This window comes from Mytilus edulis, chromosome 8 (assembly GCF_963676685.1).
Source record: "Mytilus edulis chromosome 8, xbMytEdul2.2, whole genome shotgun sequence".
Classification (NCBI taxonomy): domain Eukaryota; kingdom Metazoa; phylum Mollusca; class Bivalvia; order Mytilida; family Mytilidae; genus Mytilus; species Mytilus edulis.
In genome coordinates, this window is record NC_092351.1 from 76,446,097 (window position 1) to 76,473,575 (window position 27,479).

Sequence of the window (27,479 nt, forward strand, 5' to 3'; positions counted from 1 at the left end):
TGTATCAAAGAGACAACAACCCGACCATAGAGCAGACAACAGCCGAAGCAATCAATTCAGCGAGAAACTTCAGCACCCGGAGTCCTCCTTCAGCTGGCCCCTAAACAAATATATATAATAATTCAGTGAGAATGGACGTCATACTAAACTCCGAATTATACACAAGAAACTAAAATTAAAAATCACAAGACTAACAAAGGCAAGAGGCTCCTGACTTGGGACAGTCGCAAAATTGCGGTGGGGGTTAATCATGATTTTTGAGATCACAACTCTCACCCTATACCTCTACCCAATGTAGAAAATACAAACGCACAGCAATACATACAGTATAACTCAGTTTAAGAGAAGTCCTAGTCCAATGTCAGATATGTTTGCCGTTGAACAGACATGCAACATTTTTCATTGAACATGCATGTGATATTTGCCGTTGAATATTACGAAACAGCCGTATGAGAAGCATGTATGTTTAGTCTTTGCTAAAGCTACGAAATCAAATGTCCACGGAATTGCAAGTTAAACTCAATCTACTGAAGAAAATATATAAAACCACAGTAAGCGGATTTTATTATGCTGCTAATTACTATAAGTATTATTTCTTTTAAGAGTACCAGTACATATTAAGGTATTCTGTTTGGCATGGCCTTTAACAAATATATGTTGAGAACAATTTTAATGATCTTGTAATATGGTGCATATGCATGTAATGAAGCGTCTGGAGGTCATGCGTGCACATTAACAGTAGAACATATATTGCAGGCGACGGAGTTTTTTTGTAGTCTTTTGATCTTTGAGGTGAAACAATTGACATTAAAGTCGTTTTCATCAGTTTTTTCATCTAGTAATCAGCATCATTATGTCAAATTTGACGTTTTTATAGTAAATAATAACGTTTTACATAATTTTAAATTGTGCATGAAATTACATTTTATGTAGGTGTTAAAAATAATGCACGATAATTGTTGAAACAGAATTAAAAAAAGTGCTGACGATCTGGTATATTTCATTTGTATAAATATTCACAAATGAAAAATAAATATTTTGATATTGTAATTAAATCATCGTGTATTATATAAATATATAGTTGTATATTATCGATTATATTTAATTTTATAAGTAAAATAACCTTCAACAAAAGATCGGCATTGGAAACGTTTATAGAAGGCCATGGTGGTTGAAAAAACTTAAGATATTTCACCAGAACAATCTAAACACGTTTATTAAACCGCAACTAAGAAACAAGATGTCGAACTTAAGCAAGCAATTTCTGTTACTTTTTTTCTAAAAGCATACATACTTTTTAAATTGTTATTTGTATGGAGAGTTGTCTCATTGGCACTCACACCACATCTTCCTATACCTATGAAGTTTTTTTTTATAGTTTCGTGGATATTACCAGATCATTGAAATAGTCATATCGATCTATAATTAATCAGTTGAAAATAACCACAAACAGACCTAACGGTATAAGGGGACACCATTAATATGTTTACGAGGAAGGCGAATGTAATATTTCGCGGATTGCATTCCCCGCAAATTTGATTTCAAAGTGGTGTAGAAACCCAGGATAAAGAGTGGTTCCAACTATATGTTCCCATTTAAATAATGCATTGATCGTTAAAGAAGAGACGGTTCAAACACCCGAACCCCATTGAATCCGCCACTGAGGAATATTCAATTTCGAAATCCCCCGAAAAACAAATTGACGTAGCCGAATTTGTTTCTGCCCTGATACAATTTAACAGTCAACAGCAGACAAGTAAACAGAGAGGATAAGATGTTTCTGTCATTAAACTCGTCGTAAATGTCAGGATTAAAGTATGTACAGTACGCTAGAGGCCCGTTTCGTATACAGAAGACTCGACAATGACGCTCGAATAAATAAAAAGTTGAAAAAGGCCGTTATAACAATTTACCCGACAACAGTTAACAGGCAAGCAGAGGTAAACAGTTGTTCCTGTAAAATGTTTACCAATCGTTAATTAAAAGCTTCGCTGACCGGATTGGACAAAATTGTATTTCTGATGAACTACTAGTAATGAAATATCATCAATAATCAGTCATATCACTTGCAATTACATGTAGTTGGTGCACTGCCTGGGACAAATTTATCAACCATAGACTAAACGGGAAGAGGAAGTAAATTGTTCATTTTATATACCCGGATGAGCGTTGCATAAAGGCGCCCAACCCAGGAACAAAGAAGAATAAACTGTGTTTCAGTTCATTGGTCTAATATAAAAAAGAAGATGTAGTATGATTGCCAATGAGACAACTATCCACAAAAGACCAAAATGACACAGACATTAACAACTATAGGTCACCGTACGGCCTTCAACAATGAGCAAAGCCCATACCGCATAGTGAGCTATAAAAAAGGCCTCGATAAGACAATATAAAACAATTCAAACGAGAAAACTAACGGCCTTATTTATGTAAAAAAATGAACGAAAAACAAATATGTAACACATATATAACAAACGACAACCACTGAATTACAGGCTCCTGACTTGGGACAGGCACATACATAGATAATGTGGCGGAGTTAAACATGTTAGCGGGATCCCAAACATCCCACTAACCTAGGACAGTGGTACATGTATAACAGTACAACATAAGAACGAACTATAAAAATCAGTTGAAAAAGGCTTAACTCATCAGATGGACAAACATACAAGTGGAGCAAATTGATGCATAATGTAAAACATGTCTGAAATATTTGCTACTGGACATTTGGCATTATTTATTAATTTTCTTGAACAGATGTACTCATTATTTAAATCTAAATGTATGAGTTATTTGTGGTGTTGGGTTGGTGTTTCAATAAAAGGAACTCAAAACTTTAATTTATTTTAATCATATATTCGTTCGTAACAAGTAAAACAAACAACATGAAATAATCTATTTTTTGTAGATTTTATCTGCATGTTCAAAGTGTGAATCTGTTGTTTCTGCAGAGTCATGGAATACATTTCACCTTTGTTTACAAACTTACAAACCTATCTTGAGAAGAAGAAAATAGATCGTATGTATATTACCCATGAGAAAATTGATTTCTATAAAAGGGATCTCGTGTACAACGGATGAGCATTTAAACAGCATATAATATGACACAATAGGACACTTACTTACATTGTACATATATAACTGTTTAGGTTTGATTACTGTATATTGACATTATGTAATATAAACAACTTGACACCATTTAATTTGAAAAACTTGAAGAAGGTGTTAAATCTCAGTCGTACAAATGTTTAAACAAGAACGTAAAGTGTTCATTTATTAATAATGGAAATAAATCATGGTAGTCAACACTTCACCCCAGTTGTGAGGTAATTGTTGCCTCAGGTGGCGAAGACAGACCACCTTTCAGAATGCACCTTTGATCATGTGCATTCCTCGGCAAAGAAATTAAATTCGTCACTTATGAAATTATTTATATCATAATCCATATGTTTTATGTTGTAATTTATAAATCACATGATATGAATATTGTTACGCCAATGACGTTTCGTGGCCACTTTTTAATTATATCATACAAAGTAATGAGTTTCACTTGTATATCGGGTTAGGGATAGATAAATATTCAGCCATGTCTGTAAATATTTGTGAGAATACCAAGCTATCTGGACACATGAAACTTTTCAGCTTACTCTTGCTGAGGGCGCCCATGGTCAGTTTCACTGTTGTAGTCATACTCCTATAACATCTTCAATAAGGAATAAAGGAATATTGATAAACGTACTTCACTGTACACTAGTATAATAGTCCATTTTTCAATTATCGAATAGTTTGCAATTTAAGATTTTTGGAATGTAAAAACAAACCAAAAAGTTATAACAAACTGTATCTTTGTCTAAACAAGCAAGTGAAACGAACATGCATTTAGCAAAATTGAGAATGTATGGAAACGGAGAATGGGTCAAAGAGACAACAACCGGACCAATGAGCAGAAAACAGCCGAAGGCAACAAATGTGGCCATTAAATGTATGGATGGGACGATAACTTTTGACTATACTTTAAATATGTATGGTGAAAACGTGTCGTGTCGCTCAGCGGCAAAGTGAGATCCAATGAGAAGTTGCCCTTAGATAGGTAACAAACAGCTTGCGAATGAATATAAAAAAGAAGAGGTGGTATGATTGCCAATGAGACAACTATCCACAAAAGACCAAAATGACACAGACATTAACAATTATAGGTCACCGTACGGCCTTCAACAATGAGCAAAGCCCGTACTGCGTAGTCCGCTATAAAAGGCCCCGATAAGACAATGTAAAACAACTCTAACGAGAAAACTAACGGCCTTATGTATGTAAAAAAAACGAATGAATGTTTCCCAAAATATTGCTGTCTCATTTATATTTACATGTTACATGTAAATAACTGGAAGAAGCGACGATTTTTGTCTTCAGTCTCCTGTAGGTTGTTTAACAAACAAAAACACAATTCCTATCTTGTTACATTTCCTTTGACTTACAATATCAGCAGGTATTTTTGTTTCTACCTGCTTCAATCTAATCCCGATCAAACCTCTAACTCGTGTTCTCAGCACGTACTACTATGCAGGCCTACTTTGATTTAATCCACTATCAAGTTGAAATAAAACAGAAATAAATACGCTTGTATATTCATCTTACGCAGTTGTAAGTAAAGAAGCTTTAAGAAGCAAATGTTATCAAAGGGAGCATAAAACGTAATCAAGACCTCATAAATTTCGATAATTCAGCTAATTTTACAATGAAAAATGAGCTTCTGTTAAAGATTAATTTCTGTTTAATAACTTGCTTCAAAGACAACCTTATAGTACAAGATACCCCGAGACATTCGAATACCATTGATTTTTGGAATATTTTTAGAAATGAAATATCAATGACGAATCGTCGTGAACATACATGTAGTATTTACCACTGGACGTATAGCAGCCAACAAACAATGAAAATTTAATATCAATTATAAGCACCCTCAATCCTATTGTATTTAGCTTACCACTATGCAACTAAAACCCAAACTTTATATTATCCATAATAACCCATTCAGATTTTGTTTTTTATGTACAACATGTATAATCTTAATTTATTAAATGATATGAGGAAATAAGCCCTTATATGGATAAATCAGCATGTGCAATACTGAAAACGTTCCACTGTCGATAGAAATCAAGAGTTGATATTGCTTTTCGAGCAGGGCCAATTCGAAAAAAAAAAAAAGATTCAATTCAATTAAACGGTTGTATATTCCCTGTCGACAGATCGATAAGTTTGGATTTTCATTTTTTTCATTTCCCTTTAGATTCCGTTTTCTGAATAACTACAAAGAACGACAAACCCTTGCATACATGGGAGATGTATTGTTTTGTAATACAGCGGCATGTGAATTCACATTTCAGAGATACAATTAAACACTTTTGAAAATTTAGGTGTTAATCACGGAAACGGAATACATAAATAAACCCATGCAGACATGCTTTGAGAACAATTTTTCAAACTATTGAAACTTTTGAATAATTAATTATCATTTTCATATCGATATTTGGCATTTTAGGGTTTGATTCATTTTTCTAATGGACTTTGATATATACTTTAATCTCCCGTCTAATATCTTATTGAACTCTTGACTTTTTTTCTTTTAATAAGGAAATTAAATTGCTGATAAAATTCTAACACCAAATTGGGAACGTAATTCGTCACAATAATTATTGAAGTTACATAACTATAAAAATAACTAGTCAATAGTTCGGGTTTACATGCTGCTTTTTAATGGTTAAGCTATAGACTAATAAATTACGACCTGCAAATAAGACGAAAATAAATTATACGATAGCAATTCCTACATATTTGATATCGATTCGTTTCAGCCATGCTACAACTTTCGGCCATTTTTAGGCTTGTTAAATATTTTTGTTTAGTGTCTGTATTGCTATAACCAAAATCATTTTTGTTTATTTTTGCAATAATACGGTTTATCTCATTTATAAGATAAACCAATTTAATGAAAAAGATTTGAATAATTTATTTATTTCCCATAAAAGAACTATTATTGTACATTTCTGATCCGTATCTTGTTTCCAGCTTATTAACATCACGTGACACTTAAGCCTCACATCGAACTAGCCGCTCTCGTAGATTAGTGAAAGTTGAAAATAAACTTAATTTAAACTTAATTAAAAAATAATATATGTCTTTTCGATAATGTCCTCAATAAAATGTTTTCATATAGGAGATAACTGTATTTTAAGCACCGACGGCATCAATTGCTAAGTTTGATGGTCGAAAATTAAGTTAACTGTCGACGAGACAGTAAACGGATATTTGCGACCATCAAATCATCAATTGATGCCGTCGGAGCTCAAAATACAATAGTGTTATCTCCATTCTAATGAAACTGTCAGAAAACAACGTTAAAACATGCATTAAAATTTGTCATACTTTTTCTGCGCTTGCGCGTACGTTTTCATAACATTTATTATAAACTGATGCCACAAAAATTAATGACGTTATCCAATCAAAAGGAACGTTACAGACGATGTTGCATTAGAAATTTCGTTTGTCGGATTGTTATACTTTTCAAGAGAATGGACTTTTATTTCCAATAGCCTTAACTGAAAACAAAAATACCGAAATCGTGTAGGCAAGCAATTTTATAATGTGTTTTGTAATTTCCGGTTGAAATGCTACAAGGAAACGGTGGCTGATCTTTTAACTTTTCTTTTAGTTTTCCTTTTGTATTTTCACAGTTCAAACTCTGTTCTTAATCTATATATATTTTTTTAAATATTCGTATCGTTCGGATAACATTTTTCTTCTCTTTAGAATAATAACAACGTTTTTGATATTGTTTTCACCGTTATAAAAAAAAAAAAAATCTGAAAATAATTTACACTGGATTCTAGAAAAATAAACCATTAAAGTAAAAAGATGGTATCTTTTATAACGGCGATTATTTGGCCCTTAAAATTTCAATACAGACTGAGTACTTATATTCAAGTCTTACACAAGTAAGTTAATTCCATTGATAAATGAACAGGTTTAGATAATCTTGACACCTTTACATGTAATAGTGCAGAAAGGTGATTACATTCAACCTAGTTCTTGGACGAAATACATTTAGATACGAGAATGTAATTGTCATGATAGATTAAAAAAAAAACAATTTACATTTTCGAATTTCAGTTACAGTATCCTGCAGTCTCCTTTTCATGCTAAATTATACGCAAACAGATGGCCGGAATAATAGAGATGTTTAACTATTCTTCCGACTAGTTGGAACATTTATAGACACTCCATAAACATATAACTGTTCCGGACCATATGAGTATTTGGACCATACGCGTATGGTCATGACCATATGGGTATATACTCATATGGTCCGACCATACGCGTATGGTCGGGGTAATTAATTACTTTAAATACGTCTCAACTCTTCATATTGTATGACTGTTCATTAAAAATACGCTATCATATATACGGGTAATTTTATATTGATTTATATAATCGTAACAAAAAGATTAGCTAAAAAATTTAGAAGTTTTAAATAGTTAATTTCATTTACTTGTCAAAACTAAAATTAACACTTTTTATACCAATGGTCATTGCCGATGGTCATTACCGATGGTAATTACCGATTTGTTATAACGAGTGAATGGCAATATGTCGACTTAAAAAAATATTTCAAAAAATTTCTTAATGAACTGTTACACAAGAAGTCAATTGAAAGTAACACATTTTATTTAAGTTGTCTTGTGAATATGGTGTATTGCAGTCGTGTTACGATATTTGAGATCTAGAGCTTCTTAAAACATCGTAGATATATCGGAATGGCACAAGACCTCGGTATCACTGTACGCAGCTGCAAAAAGGCTAACTTTTCATTCGCAAACAAAAGATGTAAATGCAAAGGATCGTGCACAACAAAGACTAGTAAATGCAAAAAAGCTATGATACCGTGTGGAAGTAACTATCACCTCAAGCCTAAATGCAAGAATGTAATTAGCGATGAAAACTAACTAGGGCATCAATATTTAAGTTTTACGTAGTTTTTGAATTATAAAAATTAATACATTTCATGTAACCATCATTGCTTTTTTAGATAGTTTTTTGTATTGATACGTTTATAATGTAATTTGAAAAAAAATACCTATATGGTCCAAATACTCATATGGTCCGGCCCGTTAATAATCAAACGAGTATTATACTCATATGGTCCGACCATACGCGTACGGTCGGACCATATGAGTATACGCATATGGTCATGACCATACGCGTATGGTCCAAATACTCATATGGTCCGGAACATAACCATATAACAGTACAGCAGCTGTCCTTGAAAAAGCTAGAAATTTTTGAAATGATAGATTTCAATATATTTTAATATTCTCCTAGTCCAAAATGGTTCCATTGGTAACACTTTGGTGTTTAAATTAAGTTTGTTTCTATTAAAAACCACACCATTTAATCAGGATTAACTACTAACAAGGGTATTGAACCACCAGTGGAAACTGACATTTATTCAAGGAATGACTGTAATATTTTTTTCTGTCTATTCGACATAACATAAAAAAATGTCGTGCACATTGAATAACCCGCGCAGCAGGTTATTTTAAAGTGCACCATATTTTTTTTAATTTTATTTCGAATAGAAAGATTTTTTTTACAGTCATTCCTTATAATTTAATTCTAAATTCCATTCTAAACCGGAGTAACTCATGAAAAAAAACCGCTGGTGACGACACGGTCACATGACTAAATTAATTGTGTCTATGAGCTGATAGACAAAACGCTGTCAGCCAACCAAAAGTTAAATTATTCAGAAATATTGAAACTGACCTTTTTTCAGAAATAGTGATGTAAAAAGCACTAGGAATGAAAATTTAAGTTACCATTATAATCAACACAATTATGAATTAATAATTTACCTTTAACTTTACTGAAAAAGTTTACAACAATTTCACAAACTGACAATCCAACAATGTTTCACTCCATTTTGCGTTTGAACAATTTACAATTTATGATTCTATATGAAGTAGTCCTGACATTGTTTTCTTTAGTGCACTCGTTTTTGAAATTCAACTGGTGTTTTACGCAGCGCAATTCTAGGGTCTGTAGGTTTCTGTTTGTCTCTTGTCAAACTTTTTTATTTTTAGTTTTTCAGCAAATTTATTTTCCGTTTTTTTCTAACTTTCACCTTTTAAGATAAAACACCTGCATAGAAATTTGTGTTTTTATTTAATCTGCTCTTATGTTTAAACAAAATAACCCAAAGTTTAAGACTGATATGATTGCTAAATAGTGACCTCTTTTAATTTTCGAAGTATTCGGTTCCCTTCGAACTTTTACTCTGCTTCAGGGTCATTAAGTGTCAGTTATATACATGTACAAATATAATCAGATAAAAAAATTAAAATGATTCTTATTTTCTACTAAGACATTCAACTTTCTTCGAATTTCAGGATTCCACATCCCCAAGAAAAAACACACTCTCTTAATTCTCCTACATTTTGATGTCTTAAACAGCATTGATTACAAAACGAGTCGATTGTGAAAATCTAAACATTTGAAATTTCAGAAGTGCATGTGTAGTTTCTTTCATACTTGACAACCTTGAAGTATGCAGTGATGTATTTCACAGTTTTTATCTGGAAAATGTAAATTCCATTAAATATGTTAACATATGTAAACAACATTGCATGAACCAAAGATCAAGCACAGTAGTAACTGGCAATTATTTTTTTTCAAGACACGGGTTATAAACATACTTAAATGTCAAACACTTGTATAATTTAATGGAAGAGAATGTAATAAAACAATAGGACTTGTTAAAAAAATTCTATGCTCATCACTTTTATGAATGTCTTATCACTTAAAAAACACTCATTGATAATTATGTTGGCCAATGATTAGTTTCGGAATAATATAAATTAACATATATTGCTGTATGCAGTTTTAAAAGTCAGAACGCCTAAATTGATTATATACAAGGAAGCAAACTTTTATAGCCTACTACATGGCCACAGGCTGATCACGAACGAGCTTCGAGTAGGTCTGCCGTTTGCAAATTACGCAGATACACCAACATTTGGTTTTCCCGTTTTAAATGGTTTTACACTAGTAATTTTGGGGTCCTTTATACAAAGCTTGTTGTTCTGTGTGAGCCAAGGCTCCGTGTTGAAGGCCGTACTTTGACCTATAATGGTTACTTTTATAAGTTTTTATTTGGATGGAGAGTTGTCTTATTGGCACTCATACCACATCTTCCTATATCTATATGTTTTATTAAGGTCGATTTCAATGACTGACAACATACATGCAGAATAACTCCTCCATCTCGATTTATCAACGGTCAAATCGCTTCAATTGTGTTTTTAAACCCACTGTACATCAAGTACTTATCATTGGGATGGCTTCATTGGTTGTTTTACGGCTGAAGTTCCTAATCTTCAGCTGAAGTATCAAATAACCTAAGCGTGTTTACAAGGTGAAATAGTAGCATGCCTTCATTATCACACCTTACCACGGGACGATCCTAAGCGTAAAATTAATGTGTAGGTGATTTATCATTATCAATTAAGCAAACCACAGATGTCTAAATTGTACTATGTAGTACTAATCAAACACACCGTTTTGACACACCGATGATTGAATGGCTGTTTTAACTGTCGTTTCCTATTACCATTGCTTTTATAATTCACAACAATTGTTGTGTTGTACATGTACACATGTTTGAACCGGAAGGACAAATTTGACAAATTGTTTGCTATTTTAAGGTACGCCAAAAAACCACCGATAGCACGTAAGGGAGCTACCCTTTGATTTTTAGGGGGGGGGGGGGGGGGGGGCTAGGATGAAATTTGAAAAAAATAGGCAGGACAGGAGTTTTGAGTAAAAAAAAAAGGCAGGATGAGACGCTTGCAAAAAAAAATCAGGACGACAATTTAGGTAAAAAAAAGTCAGGATAAACTAAAAAAAAGGCAGGACCCCCCCCCCCCCCATAAAAATCAAATGGTAGCTCCCTAATTTCCGCGTGCTGAATTACGAAATCTGATTAAATTGCGCGTTAGAGAACTTATCAAGACCGCGTGTATTTAACTTCACGTAGTTATAAGTTTAACGCCATAATGCTTGTCTTTTACTGCCTCCATTTCTTTAACGAGTGGTAAGGTTGCGTTTTTTATTTCACAATATTTTTTACACCTGCACGTGTGAAATATGGCAATCAATTTGTCAACAAGAAGTGAACTTTGATTTTTATTTGATAACCTCTGAAATTGAAATTCTCATTGAAATATTAAAACGGGTCTACATTTAAAAAGACATTTGATGTATTAAAATGAACGTGCAAAACTCGGTGGTGGTTTTTCCATTAAATGATGAACATGAACGCGAAATATTTGTATGTGCGTCTCGAGATGTGCGTTTGATACTGAGAATCAAAATGTACCTTTCTAAGATACTACGCTACCAGACAGGTTTAGTTTTTTGGTATTTTTTAATTTTCTTTTAGTCGCAGATGTGTACTGAAGACGACCCAGTTATCTCTGTACAGATGGCCGATAGTAAATTTTAAACTCTTTCACATTAAATTATGTATCAAATAACTTTTCTAGACAAACTGATGTACTTCTAACCATCAATCTGAAATGTCAGATATATCCCCATCGATCAGTACGTAGACAACCTCTCTAATGAAATATATTTGGCTACAACGACTACAATTAGTATTATACTATAACTTTAAAACTGCGTAAAAATAAAATGTCAGATTTTATTTTATTTTTAAATCAAACAAGCTATTCTGATAATCCAAATTGAAGATTGTAAAACATTTTTTATTATCCTAAATTTTTCAAATGCATATTTTAATTATTTTATAATAGGATTCAATTCACACTGCTTAAATGCAATTCATGTTGCTTAATTCTCAATTTAACTTATACTTTTGGGACACTCACGTTCATCCACATAAAAACAAACTACATGTATTGACGATAAACAACATACAGGTATAAGATTTTTAATAAATATAGCGTTGTTTTGTACTATAATTTCACTTGAAAAAATCATTTTCTTCTAAAACAAAGTAAGTTTACCCAAATAATTTGAATACAAATTAAATATTTCAGAAACCTATGGACACACCTATCCCTCATTAAAAAAGGGAAAGAGATGAATGGTCGATGTTCAGAATGATTCATCAGTATAATAGTTTTTTTTCGCATTTAAGTACAAATGTTATGTTTCATCTTTGAAAATAAAGGCGAGTCAAATTAACAAATGAAAGTGAAAAACACAAAAACGTATTCATTTGTAATTTCAATACTATAAGAAATTTCAAACTCATCTTTTTAAACCTGTAGATTTTATTTGAAATTGACTGCGAAATAACCACAATGTTATAAAACTATCACAATTTAAGAGAAAGTTGTTATAAATTTATCTATCCCTGTAAATCTTTTTATCTATATTGTTATTCTCTCACTCGTTTTATTAGATAGTAGTTGATAATACACATAAGAAATATCTACGAATGATAAACTTATGACAATCAGTTTAAAGTAAAAATATTGAAAAAAGTTTTTTTTTGCAACTCTGTTAATTTTTGTCATTTTAAAGTGCGACAAAAAACATAAATGCTCGCGGCACGATATTTGTTTTCAGATAGCTTTTGACTTTAACGATGATTGCATTGAAATGAAAACAGATAACAATCTATTTCACATGGTGATTTTTAAAGCGATGTATATTTCATGACATCATAGTTAATTCCAAAACCATTTCTGACAAAAACTGAAATTTTGTGAAAATCAAATAAAAAATCATAAAATCGTGGAGACTTAAATTTATAATGTTAATTTTCAATATAAGATATTCATAGTACAAAGTAATCCACAAACTTCAATTTGGCGTCCAATTAAGTTAGACAAATTGTTTCTTGATTTTAGAACTTGATTTCAAGACAAATGGATTGATCATAAAAGATTTTATTTGTAAAGTTAAAATTTATGTTACAAGCAATAATACTTTCACTATTCCTAATAGGACAGGTGTGTTTAATAGATGCTTTTTATAGTTTTTATAGTATTTTTTGTCATGATCTCAAACAAAGTGCACCATTTTATCGATCTGGACTGATATTTTAATACATTGATAAGATATAGAGAGATATAGGAAGAAGTGGTATGAGTGCTAAGCAGACAACTCTCCATCCATGTCACAATTTATAAAAGTAAACCATTATAGGTCAAGGTACGGTCTTCAACACGGAGCCTTGGCTCCATTTGTCAAATTAAGCTCGATTGATTCCCAATTGAGTTCCCCATTTATGTTGCAGTAAAGAACGAAATGAAGACAGTTCTCTGTTTTAGTCTCAGTAAGTAAAATCATGACTTACAGCAACCGTGAACACCCTACTACAAGACCGTTGTATCGACAAACAAACACCAGTACACCCAAACCCATGTAACAGTGAGTGATAGTTAGTGTTGGCTCGTGGTCTAGTGATCAAGAGAAAAAAGACCAATGGCTACATTGCTGAAGGTCCCGGGTTCGATTCCGACTCGGGGCACCGAAAATTTCAGTACATCACAAGGGTGATTTTCATCCTCCCACACACTTCTCTGGTACCCAGATGGGAGTTTAAACTAGAAAGGGTATACTTTGGAGGCCTCGGTTGGTCAAAGTTGTCCCCAATCTACTGATATCTCTCCGGTGTGTATGTTTCCACCGAATGGCCCGATGGTTCTCGACGAGTACTTCGGCTTCCTCCGCCATAATAATAGACCTCCCAGTGTCCTAGCACTCCCTTGTGTTGGGTGGAGATTGATTGTCCTTGTAAAACATTGTCGTACATGTATGTTAGTAACACATCTCCATTAATCCCGATAGGGAGTGTACAAGGATGCCACTGTATCCTCGCAGCTGTCAAATCGTTCTTCAGATAACGGCGGCATTTACTAGTACATACGTACATAGTACATACACGTGAAGCCGACCCCACCAGAGTGTTCATATGCATAATATTAACGTTGACACAATTGAATGTTATGCGGAAATAATACGTTAATCAATTACGAATAAAAATATTACACCATTAGGAAACGGCTACGTGTGTGTCTCCTCAAGATAATGGATGACTATCTACAAAGAAAAAAGTGGCCTTAGACTTGCAACATGTCCCTTATTAATTTTCTTTAAATTATTAATTCAATTCGTTGCCAATTATGAGATAAACAGTTTAATCACTAATTGTTGCATGGAACAGATGTTAGCAGGAAAAAAATAGAATAGAGGTTCGAGAGTATACATGAATTGACTTGATATACGTCTGTCTGGTCTGTCTGGTCTATATACACATTTTATTGTTGTTTATATACAATACATGTTTCGTTGTTTTTATATATACAATGCATATTTTGCTGTGTTTATATACAATTTATATTTTGTTGTTTTTTTTACGTATACAATGAACATGTCAAAACTTGTTCTTTTGAATGCACTACAAATCGCTTGCGAGGGACATTTAAGAGGGCATATATATATAGAACCTTAAGGATCTGTCAGTACAGTTGATACCAATAGCTGACATTTAACATAGTTTTACTGAAATGTTTCCGAAGTTTACCCGAAACTCCCGCAGTTCTGTTTTGTTCCTTTTGTTTTGGTTTCCATATGATATAGTATTACTGGTTTCATACTGTTCATCAATATATTTCTGAATTTATATACTGTGGATTCATTATTATTCGTTGAATACCAATTTTCGTGGGTTTCGTGGGTATAGGTTAACCACGAAATCAAATGTTCAACGACATACATATTTTTAATAGGCTTAGTATACAGAGATTGTCAAAACCACGAAATCAAATATCCACGAATATGCAAGTTTTCAAGTATCCACGATAATTTATACCCACGAAAATAAATGAATCCACAGTAAAAACACTTTTTTTCATAATATTATTATCAGACATCTTTTATGGTCTTGTTGTTTGGATACAGTTTCGACAATAGTCAAGTACGCTGATCAGTGTCTTAACAACTTTTTCATAAACTCAAACCGCTGTTTGAAATTTAATCTGGACTCATTTAGACATATGCCTGATTTTTTAAGAATCAGATCAACCCCTGAACTTTCTTTCTAAACGACTATAAAGCTGTGTTGCGGCTATATGATATTTCTAAAAGTAGTAAGATAGCTATCAGAAGATGTGGCATGAGTGCCAATGAGACAACACTCTGTCCAAGTCACAATTTATAAAAATAAACCGTTATAGGTCAAAGTACGATCTTAAACACGGAGCCTTGGCTCACACAAACAACAAGCTATAAAAGGTCCCTAAAATTACTAGTAAGCGAGAAACACTTATGAACCACATCAACAAACGACAACTACTAAACATCAGATTCCTGACTTAGGACAGGTGCAAACAATTGCTGCCTGTTTGAACATTTTAATGGTACCAAACCTTCACCCTGTGTATCATCACCACCGGATAACCAGGTACATGTAGCTATACCCTGGTATTTATACAGAAATGTTGTTTTTCTTGGACAATGAAAGAGAATCAGACCAAGGGTACATGTACCTATATCCGGTGGAGATGATATACAGTGTAAATATGCTTACAGTTGCTTTTTCCGAAGAGTTCATTCATCCCTTTTTTTTGTGCACTGATTGGTCTTGACAAAGATGAACCCCCCCCCCCCCCCCCCAAAAAAAAAGACTGTGTTTCAAATACATGTGATTTTCTATAATGTCGTGATTTGACAGAAATTAGAAATTAGAACCAGTAAAGATGTCTTTAATTTGTTTCACGTTCACTTTTTAATACTTATATCACAAATGTGTGACAATTGTTTGATAATAAAATAAGACTGTCTCGTCTTATCATAAACAATACAGTCTGCATTTGAATGAATGATATGTTTACGCAATAAGCAGGTTTAAACGCCCTTCACATACATATTCAAATTTGAAATTAATTATTTCTTAATATCATTTTTAAGATAATGGCTTAAATTACATTAGGCATGCTGACTTTCGCTAATACATTGTTGACAATTTGAGATGGATGTCAATTTTGTACTACAATACATTGGAATTGGATCGGTGACGTTTTTCTTCTTTAGAGATGACAAGTTCTTTCTCGTTTTAATTTTATTTGAATGTCAGTAATCTATAGAAGTTCAGTCGGTATGGTTTGATAGAACTGTCTCGACAAACTCGTGGTATTAAGTTCGCGTAGCGTGCGGGTGGCCTCCTATGAGATCAATACCCGCTTATGTCAAAGCTACCTATTACATAAACTCGTAATTGAAATAACTAAGCATTACTTCTCCTTTCAACATGCAGCGCTCGCCTCGCTTATGGAAGTCAAGCATTTTATCTTGATCCCGACTGTATCAGAATTTGGTTATTGCTTTATCACGCTGGGAACGCAGCTTTACTGATTTAGACCAAAGACTATAGTTGACGAAAACAAGAATTATATATTTTCAAGTCAATCATACTGTTCAATTCAACTTGTGTGTTATTTGTATATATCTTTGCAATTAAATATGGATTATAGTGGTGACAATGACTATCATAATCCAGTTTTTATACTTTTCATTTGCATGGCTGTCTTCTTCCGGATAAGACCAACAACCGGTTAATGACTAGACATAAGCAATATACTGAAAACAAACATTGTCAAAACATTGCATTATTTGTACAATAATTATGCAATAGTTCGTGTTTAGTTCGAGTTAATAGTAAGGTGTAAATTTTAACAAATTTAACATTCATGAATGACATTCTCAGTAACAAGGACGTATCCTAAAACCACAAAGGAGGAAAACAGTCACACATATAAATTAACAATATGTTTATTGCCTTGAAGGAAAGTTCATTTTTTGTGTAACACATCACTTATGTGATGACTAAATTACGTAACGGTAATGTTATTTTAAAATGATTGATATATTTGCACCCAAAACCGCAAAGTCGTCTACATGTCACTTTTAAAGCTCTTCAACTGCTCCGGTTCTTATACATATTTTGAATTCGAATTTACGGCTTTAACCGATCTTGAGGGCAGTTTATACCAGAGAAGCGTTTTAGATGCACGAAGTGAGGTTTGCATTTCTTTAGTATACGCGTTTACAGTAGCCAAACAGACATAACTGAATGCTGTTACTGACCCATTTCAGATACACGCGCAATTTTCAATTGTATACACATATACATGTAATGATAGACACAGTGTGTAAGGACTGTCATACAAATTAAAGGATTGACCCTCTCAGTGGAGGATCAATAAAATTTTATCAGGGGAAGGATGGAAAGAGGGGCTGCCTAAGAGTCATGTTTCATTGATTTCCTAAATAAATTTTGCACAAAAGGTGGACCGAGCGCCCCTGCCTTCTCTAACGCTGTTATGTCTTGAAAAAAAGAATCAATCAAAATTGTTCATATAACGAAATCCGGACTATGGCAATCACTCGTTCATATTCTCGTATGGTTTTACACAGAAAAGCAAACATCATCGGCGTGAAGAGCCTTGTGGTTCTCACATGAACTTGAACTGATAAAGAAACAGCAGCGGCCCAAAGGGACCTCTTCGACCTCTTCCCCTTTTAGGTTTAAACTTATGTTGTCTGTTTATTTTTATGCCACCAAACTATTATATATTGTCTGTTAACTATACCGGTAAAGGAAAGCATCTTAAGTGTAATATAGAAATAACAAGATACGTTATGATGGACAATGAAATAAATCCCCAAGAGACACAAATGACGTAGAAGTAAGCAGTTCGGTCGCAATACAGCCTACAACAATAGAAAAAACCAATACAGCTTACAACACTAGAAAAAAACAAAAAACAATACAGCTTACAACCATAAACAAAACCAGTATGTACAGCATGGCAAGCAATGAAAAGCCTCGAATCTTATTTTTAAATATTTATTAAACATTAAACGAAAAACAAACACGATCTGCAGTTTTGCTAATAACAGAAAAACAAAGGATATTGGGCATCCATGCGTGACACAAAATCAGTTCAGGCACAGCAAAAAAACAACATTGGCGGATCCAAGGGGGGGGGGGGTTCCGGGGGTTGGAACCCCCTTTTTTGGCCGATCAATGCATTTGAATGGGAGCATATAGTTGGAACCCTCCCCCTTTACTCTGGGTTGGGAACCCCCCTTTTCAAATGGCTGGATCCGCCCCTGCAAAACCACACAAAAGGCAAAGAAACAGCGCCTTTACTGATGTTCTTCGTCTCGAAGTCACTTATTAGACATCAAAGGCTTCAAAACTATATATTCCACCAGGTTTGTTTTGTTTCAGTCGTGAAGTGACAGACGAAGAGAACATTGAACCAAATTAATGCATTGTAATGGTTTCCTTATATTAATATTGTTGTCTAATTAAACAACGATTCAGTACATTGAGAAATGTCACGTGTTTGCATATCCAATATGCATGATAGACATGTACATGTACGAGCTATTTAGCATATCTGTCAAAGTCAATTTCTGTAATACGAAAATTTGGGTGTAAATATAAAAAAGGGCGTTAAACGTACACGAATTCATAATAAGTCATATTCACACTATATATATTGACATTTCATATTTATTTCTGAATTTAAAATTTAACAACCAGATGCTAAGTGTCTAAACATTGTGCTTTCTTTGAGGGACAATTATAATTTATTTATTATTTCAAACTTTTTAACGTTATTTGACAGATCGTTGTAGCATGTAAATTTGGAACATGCATCTGTTACATGTATTATTTGCAAGATGAATGCCATGCATACATTTTTGAATTTAATTTCCAACTGAATATGCATGAAATATTTGCAACAAAACATCATTCAAACAACCCTCTAATTCCATAAATGAGGCGAATCAGTGTCCGGATAATTTATATATTGTAACTTTCACAATATTATTTTACACATCTGTTGCACAATTATTATATCAAATTGAGAATAGAAATGGAGAATGTGTCAAAGAGACAACAACCCGATCAAAGAGCAGAAAATAGCAATATATATTAGGGAGCTACCATTTGATTTTTATGGGGGGGGGGGGCTAGGATGAAATTTGAAAAAAATAGGCAGGACAGGAGTTTAGAGTAAAAAAAAAGGCAGGATGAGACACTTGCAAAAAAAAAAAAAAATCCAGGACGACAATTAGGTAAAAAATAGTCAGGATAAACTAAAAAAAGAAAGGCAGGACCGAACAGAGTGAAAAATAAAAAGGCAGGACAGAGATTACAGCTAAAAAAAAATGCAGGACAAAATTTTTCATCCTAGCCCCCCCCATAAAAATCAAATGGTAGCTCCCTTAGCATTGGGCCTGTGTTTTAGTGTTTTTGTCTCGTCTTGACAATATTCTTTTAAAATCAGTACAATAGCCCTATGCAACACATGTTTGTGAGTATATAAATGCTTTTGTAAATTCTTCAACATACAGTTGCTCAACAGATACCAGGCTTTAAATTTTGTAAGCCAGAAGCGTGTTTCGTTTACAAAAAACTCACCAGTAACGAACACAGTTTAAAAGGCCAAAACAAGTACGAAGTTTAGAGCATTAAGAACCTAAAACAAGCTTTCTTTAAAACCCTTATAAAAGGAACAGTTAGGTGGATAGGAAGGAAACAACTGACAGTTCATATATACACTTTGTAAAAAAACAAGGAAAGATACACACACATACATGCATATTGAATTATTTAACGTTACTTTCAGCACTATCGGCTTTTTCCGGTGGTAAGTTTAGATGATAGACGATCCCTAAGCGCCCGAGAGAACCACCTACCTTCGACAGACATACATTTAAATATACATATAACTTTTGCATGCGAAGACTGCAGTTTCATAGTCATTACTGCATGTGCCCGTGGATCACCTATATTTATTTATCTCGCGTTTAAACTTTATCAATACATATTGACACAAATGTCCCTGTATAGTAATTGTCCAATATTTAGGACATTCTTTAGTCCTGGTGTTGTTGTTAACGCCATTTTATCATTTACGTAATCAGAAAAGACCGATATAGTTTGTTTCAATTGAGATTAAAAATAACTATTTCACAATTTCGTTATTTTTAATCTTAGTCTTTTTTAAACGATACTAAGAAAACATTATTTTTATCGAAATTATTAACACATGTACTTCACAATTAGAAATGGACATTTGTGATACATGACTGTATTCGTGAAAAGGGGACATACATGTGACAAGTCGATTTAGGGTTGGAAAAAATAAAATTGAGAATGGAAATGGGGAATGTGTCAAAGAGACAACAACCCGCCCAAATAAAAAACAACAGCAGAGGGTCACCAACAGGTCTTCAATGTAGCGAGAAATTCCCGCACCCGGAGGCGTCCTTCAGCTGGCCCCTAAACAAATATATACTAGTCCAGTGATAATGAACGCCAGAAATATGGTTGAGAATACATTTTATTTTGCATTTCACTTATTACGAACCATATCAATTGCTTGCTTGCTTGTTTGATGGATTGTGTTTTTGCTGTTTGATTAATGTCCAGTGACAAATATATCATGAATATGACAGCCAAATAATATACGAATCGTTTATCCCTATTTCAAAAATTGTGGAGGACTGAATGCTTCCTGTTCCAAGTCAGGAAAATGACAGTTGTTATCCATTCGTTTGGTGTGTTTGAGCTATTTATTTTGCCATTAATTTTGATTAGGGACTTTCCTTTTTGAATTTTCCTCGGAGTTCAGTACTTTTGTGAATTTTCTCACATTTTTTTATTTCATTTGATTCCAAATGGATCTCCTATTCATTAGTTTTGCCAATTGATAAACTATTGTTGCCTTGTGCATTTACAATACATTTCAAGTATTATTTTTATTTTAATTATATACATTTGTAAGTCGCTTCATTCGAAATTTATCGATGTAACTTTAAATTTGAACTGGATGAGGAATGGCACTGAATTTATTACATGTAGTTATCAATGACGCTGGGTTGCTGTCTGATGAACGCATAACCTACTTTCTTTTCACATTAATTTAAAGGAAATGCACAATAAACAGGATAGATAGCCTTATTTTTGGACAATGACAAGATAAAAATCATTGAAACAACGATGAGGTCATTCAACATTTTCCCCAAGAAATCCTTTGATTTTTTTGTTTGCGATTTCAAAATAATATGATCTAGATTAAAAATTACACATATCAAAGTTTTTTAACAATTAGTTCAAAGTTCATGGCTGGATTAGATTAACCAGATTAACATGAACTGGTTGTTGGATTCTTGCATACATGTTTGCTGTATATACATGTAGCCTACATAATACATGTACTTGTCCACAAGCTGGCGCGTAGTATAAATGTACTATATCTTTAAAACATTTTAGCCAAATGTAGGTGAAAACGAATATTCCATTAACGATAATGTCTCCAGTCACATCAGACTCACTCGGTTATCTAATGAATGTCTCCTTCATCGAAGAGTTAGTCATCTTTAATATTGATATCTTATTAAGATATCGCTGTTAAATTCGTTCATCATTTTATTGACTAAGTGAATTTGAGATCTTGACATTATTACCAAGTGTGACGTTTGAACAAACAAAAATCGATCAATCTAATAAGTGCGACACATTTTACAAGTGGCCTTCCAAATCTACTCGAAACATGACCACTGGAATTAAATAACAAGTGTTATTTAATAAATTTTTAAAGTTTATAATTTGATCAAGTAGCACTTTACATACCACACAACTATCTTGTTATGTAAACATATCTATCCCTTTACTTATTTCATTCTACACAAATTTATTAAGTAACGCTTCACGTGCCACAATATTATGCTGTTTTAGTAAACTACTCGAATTGTCAATTTAATTGTCCATTTAAAAAAAATGGCAGCATACTTTTATCTCATTGAATCTCTTTATGTGTGGTTAAAGGAAAGATTCCGCAACACGATCGCAATGAAGGGGGTCTCATTGGGGGTTCCGATCCCGGATCCCGCTTATTGTTTTGTCAGATTCCCGTATCCCGCTTATTGTTTTGTCAGATTCCCGTATCCCGCTTATTGTTTTGTCAGATTCCCATATCCCGCTTATGCTATGTACGTAAGCAATTCTCATTTTTTTGTCATTTCCCGTGTCCCGCTAGACTTCATTTCCCGTTTTCAGGACACAATAATTTGACTTTCACGTGTCACGCTTACAAAAAATAGACAATCCCGCGTCACGCTTAGACCCCAATGAGACCCACAATGAAATATGCACAATGAAGTTTTTTTTCTTCAAGGGATTGCATATGACACTCAAGTCTATGGGTCTATGATAATGACTTTTCCCATTCTGCAGGAAAACCAATGGTTACAATGTTAAAGGGTCGTCCGTTTATGCTAGATGTACATACATGCAAAGCCACATCCGGTTACACCGGAAACATGATTCCAAAACACGTGTATAGAGAGTGTCATTAAATCCATACATAGCCGGTTACATCGCGGAACCTTATCCCTTTGACACATATCTTCTTTTTGTAGTGCAACTTCGATCGACCCCGATTATCAGCGAAACTCTTTTCCGTTTAAAAGTTATATTCGACGATTTTAGGGCATATTTTGGTATGTCCAGTACAATCTCCATACTACTACTGGAAGTGTTTAACGACCTTGACTGACCTCCTTATAATTACGGGACAGCCTGAATAAGACAAAGGGCTAAACACAATCTTGCCAAAAATCAAGTAGTCAGTCACATATAATATTGAAAAATGTGAGGCTGAAACAATATTTGTGTGAAAGATGCCGAAAGTGTGTGTATAGTTATTAAGTATAGTACAACATATTGTAATATACGACCAAATAGTCGTATTTGTATATAATTAAAAGTATAATATCAGCTGGTTTTAAACTTGGCATCGCGAAATATAACTCAAGCACTCTTTCACTTGAAATAAGAATATAAAATCGCGATCAAATAATATAAGTCTGCTTCTGGTAACTACTACGTTTTGTCCATATAAGTAACCGGAAGTCATTAAAATTTATCACAAGGGTGTGAAGAGGAACAACATGACCCAACGAATACATTAATTGCAGGTTACGTTTATATATTTAAATGTTTACAAATATTTGATATTGATGAAAACAAATAGCCATCAAATTAAACTGATTGAAATCGATCTACTTCAGATGTCCACTTATAGCAAAGGCGAAATAAACAGGAAAAGGAGTGGTCATTTAAAAGTGAAGTGTTCATTTACTATTTGTCCACAGTGAGCAATCGATTTTTAATTTCCTGATTGATAAAAACTGTAACGTGAGTTGGTAAGCAATTTTTAAGAGAATGACGACAGAAGAAACCAGGAAATAGTATTTTTTGTATAATGGATAAACACGGGGAATGTGTCAAAGAGACAACAACCCGACCGAAGAGCAGTAAACTGTTTAAGGCCACCAATGGGTCTGCAATACAGCGAGAAAATCCCGCAGCCGGAGGCTGGCTTCAGCTGGCCAATAATCAAAAATATGTACTAGCACAATGATATAAATGGACGTCATAAATATGGTTGTTAGTCTTTAATTTATGTGTTTGTGTGTTACAATGCCATACAGTAAGTTTGTTTGTTGACTAATGTGGCTTAAAGTCCAATTTCTCGCTCATTCACACACAAGCGCTATACATATAAGGAGATGGCTAAGTTTCAATTTGACCCTGCATTGAATTAAAATATTAGCTTATACATATACTACGTTGTACATGTGAAAAAAGGCTGTGTTTTTTTCGAAGAAAGACAACATTTATCAGCTTTTTGATTCAATCCACTTTGATTTAAATTCGTTTTAGATATACTATATTTCCGTAATCTATACACATTTTTGATATCTAGCTTATCTTATTTCGCAACAATAATACAAGTAGTTTACTAACATTTGCACTATAACCTGAAAATTAAAACTGCAATTGTACTTTCTTTGAATTTGAAATAATCTTGTAGAGTTGTTCATTCCCGGAAGCGGCATCGAAAACATGCGATCTATATGTATTCTTAACAAAGATGATACCACATTCTTTATCAAAGCAAATGAAATATATAGTTGTGAAACAAACGATTTTATTATCTATGTATTTGTTTATACTAATCCTAACAAAATCCTTTAAAGCAAATAAAAAAGAATGTCTCTTGGTGTTCTGTATAGTTGGGTTGCTGTCTTATTGACGTTAAACCGACTCTTTTACTAATATACGACAAACAAAAAAATATCCATCAAACATAGTGTAGCCATTTTCCCCAAAGATATCACCTTTGTTATACATACTCCAAGTTCGTAACCGAAATTGTTATTATATAATAATTAATGGTTATCAATTTGTATGAATATTCTTGTTCATTATCAACAGTTTTTATAAACATGCTTTTTCATAAAGAAAATTATGTTCAATTAAATACAGTTATCTTTTTTACATATATTCATTTAAAGAAAACGCAATATGTATATTGACATATTCATTCAAATTGAAACCTTACAAATTTTAATAAAAACTAAGGCTCATTTTTTAAATTTAGTATTTACGTTGAGATATAGAAATTTGTCAGTTTTGACCCTTAAAATATGCACTACCATGCATTTAATAAAATTAATTAAAATAAACTTTCAGGATGTTAACTATATAAAAGTATGCACACTTCAGGTTTAAATAATTGTAAGTTAAATTTAAACTTTAATGTTATACTAACTCTTAAATAGGTGAACATTTAATTCGAAAACACTTAAAAACAAACTGTGAAATACTGTTCATTAAAGGCGATTTGTGAAATCGAAAAACTTTTAAGAGTTCGAACAGAATATATAAACGTTATAACTTAATTCATTGCTTGTCAATGATTACAAATGCTACTAAATTCTCCATCAAAATATTAAGTTTAATGTTATAATTTTGATTCAATGAATATCAATTCAAAACTCTTTGACAAATATTTCTGTCTACAGATCAATTGGATCTGCCGGAGATACAATCCGTTTCTGTAGTGTGTTTATTGCAATACAAAATCTGAGTTTCTGAAATGCTTAAAAGGTTTTAGTACCGTTCAACAATTTGAAACTATATCTTTACTGGTAGTCAATATACTTTTCAGCTACACAACAAAACATGCGAAACAACAACCGTAAAATAACCAAACGCATGAAATAACATTTAATAGATCAGTTTTTGAATTTAAATCAATTTGGATGCTCAAGACGTAAAATTGAAAGGCAAGAAAACATCCGCTTTAGTGGAATAATTTACATTTATCGGGTACACTAGTACTCAAAGCAAAAAAATTAAAGTCAAGGAAATTTTAGCTTCTCTTGATTTAACTTCATCAAGGACACTCAAGGCAAACAATATATGAAAGTCACGGAAGTATAAACTTCTCTGGTTTTGTCTTCATTTGGGATACTAAAAGCCAAAAAAAGTGAAAGCCAGATAAAGGAAGTTGAAGGTAAAAATTTAAAAATAATTAAAACTCACCGGTGATCACGATGCCAGTGTCCAGGGATAAATAACTCCTGTTTCCGCCGTCTATGAGTATTGGTCAGATCCATTATGATTGTGTCGCTTCAAACTAATTAATAACACAAAACACGCGCCTTCATTAAATTAACTTGCATCGAATTTAAATAATGTTCCAAGTTTAATAAACTAACTATATTCAAATGTTTGCTAAGTAATTTAATGTTGTAGAATCAAGTATCCTTCTTTGAAAACAGTGCAGTGATTCGCTAAAGTAAAGTACTCAGAGTTTGAAAAATTCACCCAAGTCATTCAACAAAAAAGCACAAAGTTGTGTATATTTTCTTTGAATACAATGAAGAGATTTGCTAATGGAAAATAAATTAATAACTCAGAGAAAAATTCACCCAAGTCACTCAACAAAACGCACAAAGTTGGGTAGATCTTCTTCGATTACAAAGTAGTGATTCGCTAAAGTAAATCGTTAAATTATTCAAAGAAGAAAAAAATCACTGAACTCACTCAACACAATGCACATACAACAGCTAGCGAATGTGTTGATGCATTGACAAGTATACAGGCTGATAAAATATATCCATATTCACTTAACCATATCTAATAAAGATACAACAAGTGTTCTCCGATACTAAACTTTGCTATAACACTTCACTGTATCTGTTGCTACAAATTTTCAGTCCGTATTCCACTTGCCCGTAATTGTTACGGCAATTATTATATCAAACGAAGCAAACGTGCGTTCGATTATTTGTCTATAACGGTGACAAGTGCACGCCATTAAAACACGATTATTGAATACTTAAGACAGCAAACGAGAATGCACATTACGATGGAGAATGTGTTCTATAGATTTTTATAAGTATAGAAACTGTCCTCACCTTTTACTGTGAACAACTTCAGCAAATAATTGAATTAAGTCAAAATCTGGTTTAAATCATCTGATACTTGTAATAAACATACACGATAAGATTTCTCAAATTATACATTACATATACTATAATACATTAATTTAATGTTTGTATTAGTCTTCGTGTCCATAATAGGTGATATTAAATTGTAATATTCCTTTACGTTCGGATTTATCATTATACTGCTACGAGAACTTATTCCGAATAGAATATCACGCTTAGATGCATGGTATCACACTTTCGATTTAACCTTCTCGACCTCTAGTCCTTTACTGGTCTTGATATATCAGAAGTATGGTTAGCTGTTCTTTCTTGAGATTCCCTAGATTCTAAGACCTAGTATATGTCTCATCTGACCGTGTATTTGTTTCGAAACTATTCTAAAAAAAATGTTAACAAAAAAGAAGCAAATAAATAAACATAAAGACAGAATTAGTCAAATGTGATAAAATACATAAGAGAACATTTGCTTTCATGTTATGTAATAAATGATAGTTTTATAATCGAGTATTTGATACAAAAAGTTAAAAAATATACAAAAAGTTAAAAAAAAAATTACAAATCCCTTTCACATTTGTTGTCTGAATATACGTAATTCTTTTGACAAGTTAAACTTTCTAATAATTCATTATTTAAAACTTTAAATTTTAACACGTTATAAGACAGAAATAATACCTACATGTATATGATGAAAGACAATTTCAACTTGAACCATACGCCTGTCTCTACAAATTAAACTTTACATATTACGTCTGCATAATGCAGGTTAATAAAAATGCATTTATATTCATCGACTGATTATATTGTTTTGTAATTATCTGTCTGTCCATATATTATCTTAATGACATAATTTTTCTTGGCACGTGTGATGAAATTTTAATCATTCTGATAAAATGATTAGAAAAATTTCCGTTTTGAAAGACAACACTAAGATTAGCTTTAGATACTGGATAATGCAAATAGAACAACTAGAGAAAGTTCAACTTCAATATGTTAACTACAGTTCGGACTAGTTCTAACCTCTCATACGGAGGAACTTGACGGAGAACTGTATTAGAACAGTA

The 27,479-nt window shown here is 32.9% G+C and overlaps 1 protein-coding gene across 2 annotated transcripts in view; it reads right to left on the minus strand.

The window, feature by feature from the left end:
- The window catches only part of LOC139486276 (uncharacterized), an 88,399-nt gene extending 61,160 nt beyond the window's left edge, over positions 1–27,239 (minus strand). Inside the window, exons 1-2 of one of the 2 annotated variants that reach the window (XM_071271080.1) lie at positions 27,095–27,239; positions 25,508–26,795 (exon numbers count right to left, since the gene is read on the minus strand). In XM_071271080.1, the coding sequence (XP_071127181.1) occupies positions 25,508–25,581 (74 nt within the window). In that variant the 5' untranslated portion in view covers positions 25,582–26,795; positions 27,095–27,239. The remainder of the gene's footprint in view (positions 1–25,507; positions 26,796–27,094) is intronic. The other variant, XM_071271079.1, reaches the window with a different exon arrangement.
- Between the last annotated feature and the right edge of the window lie 240 nt (positions 27,240–27,479).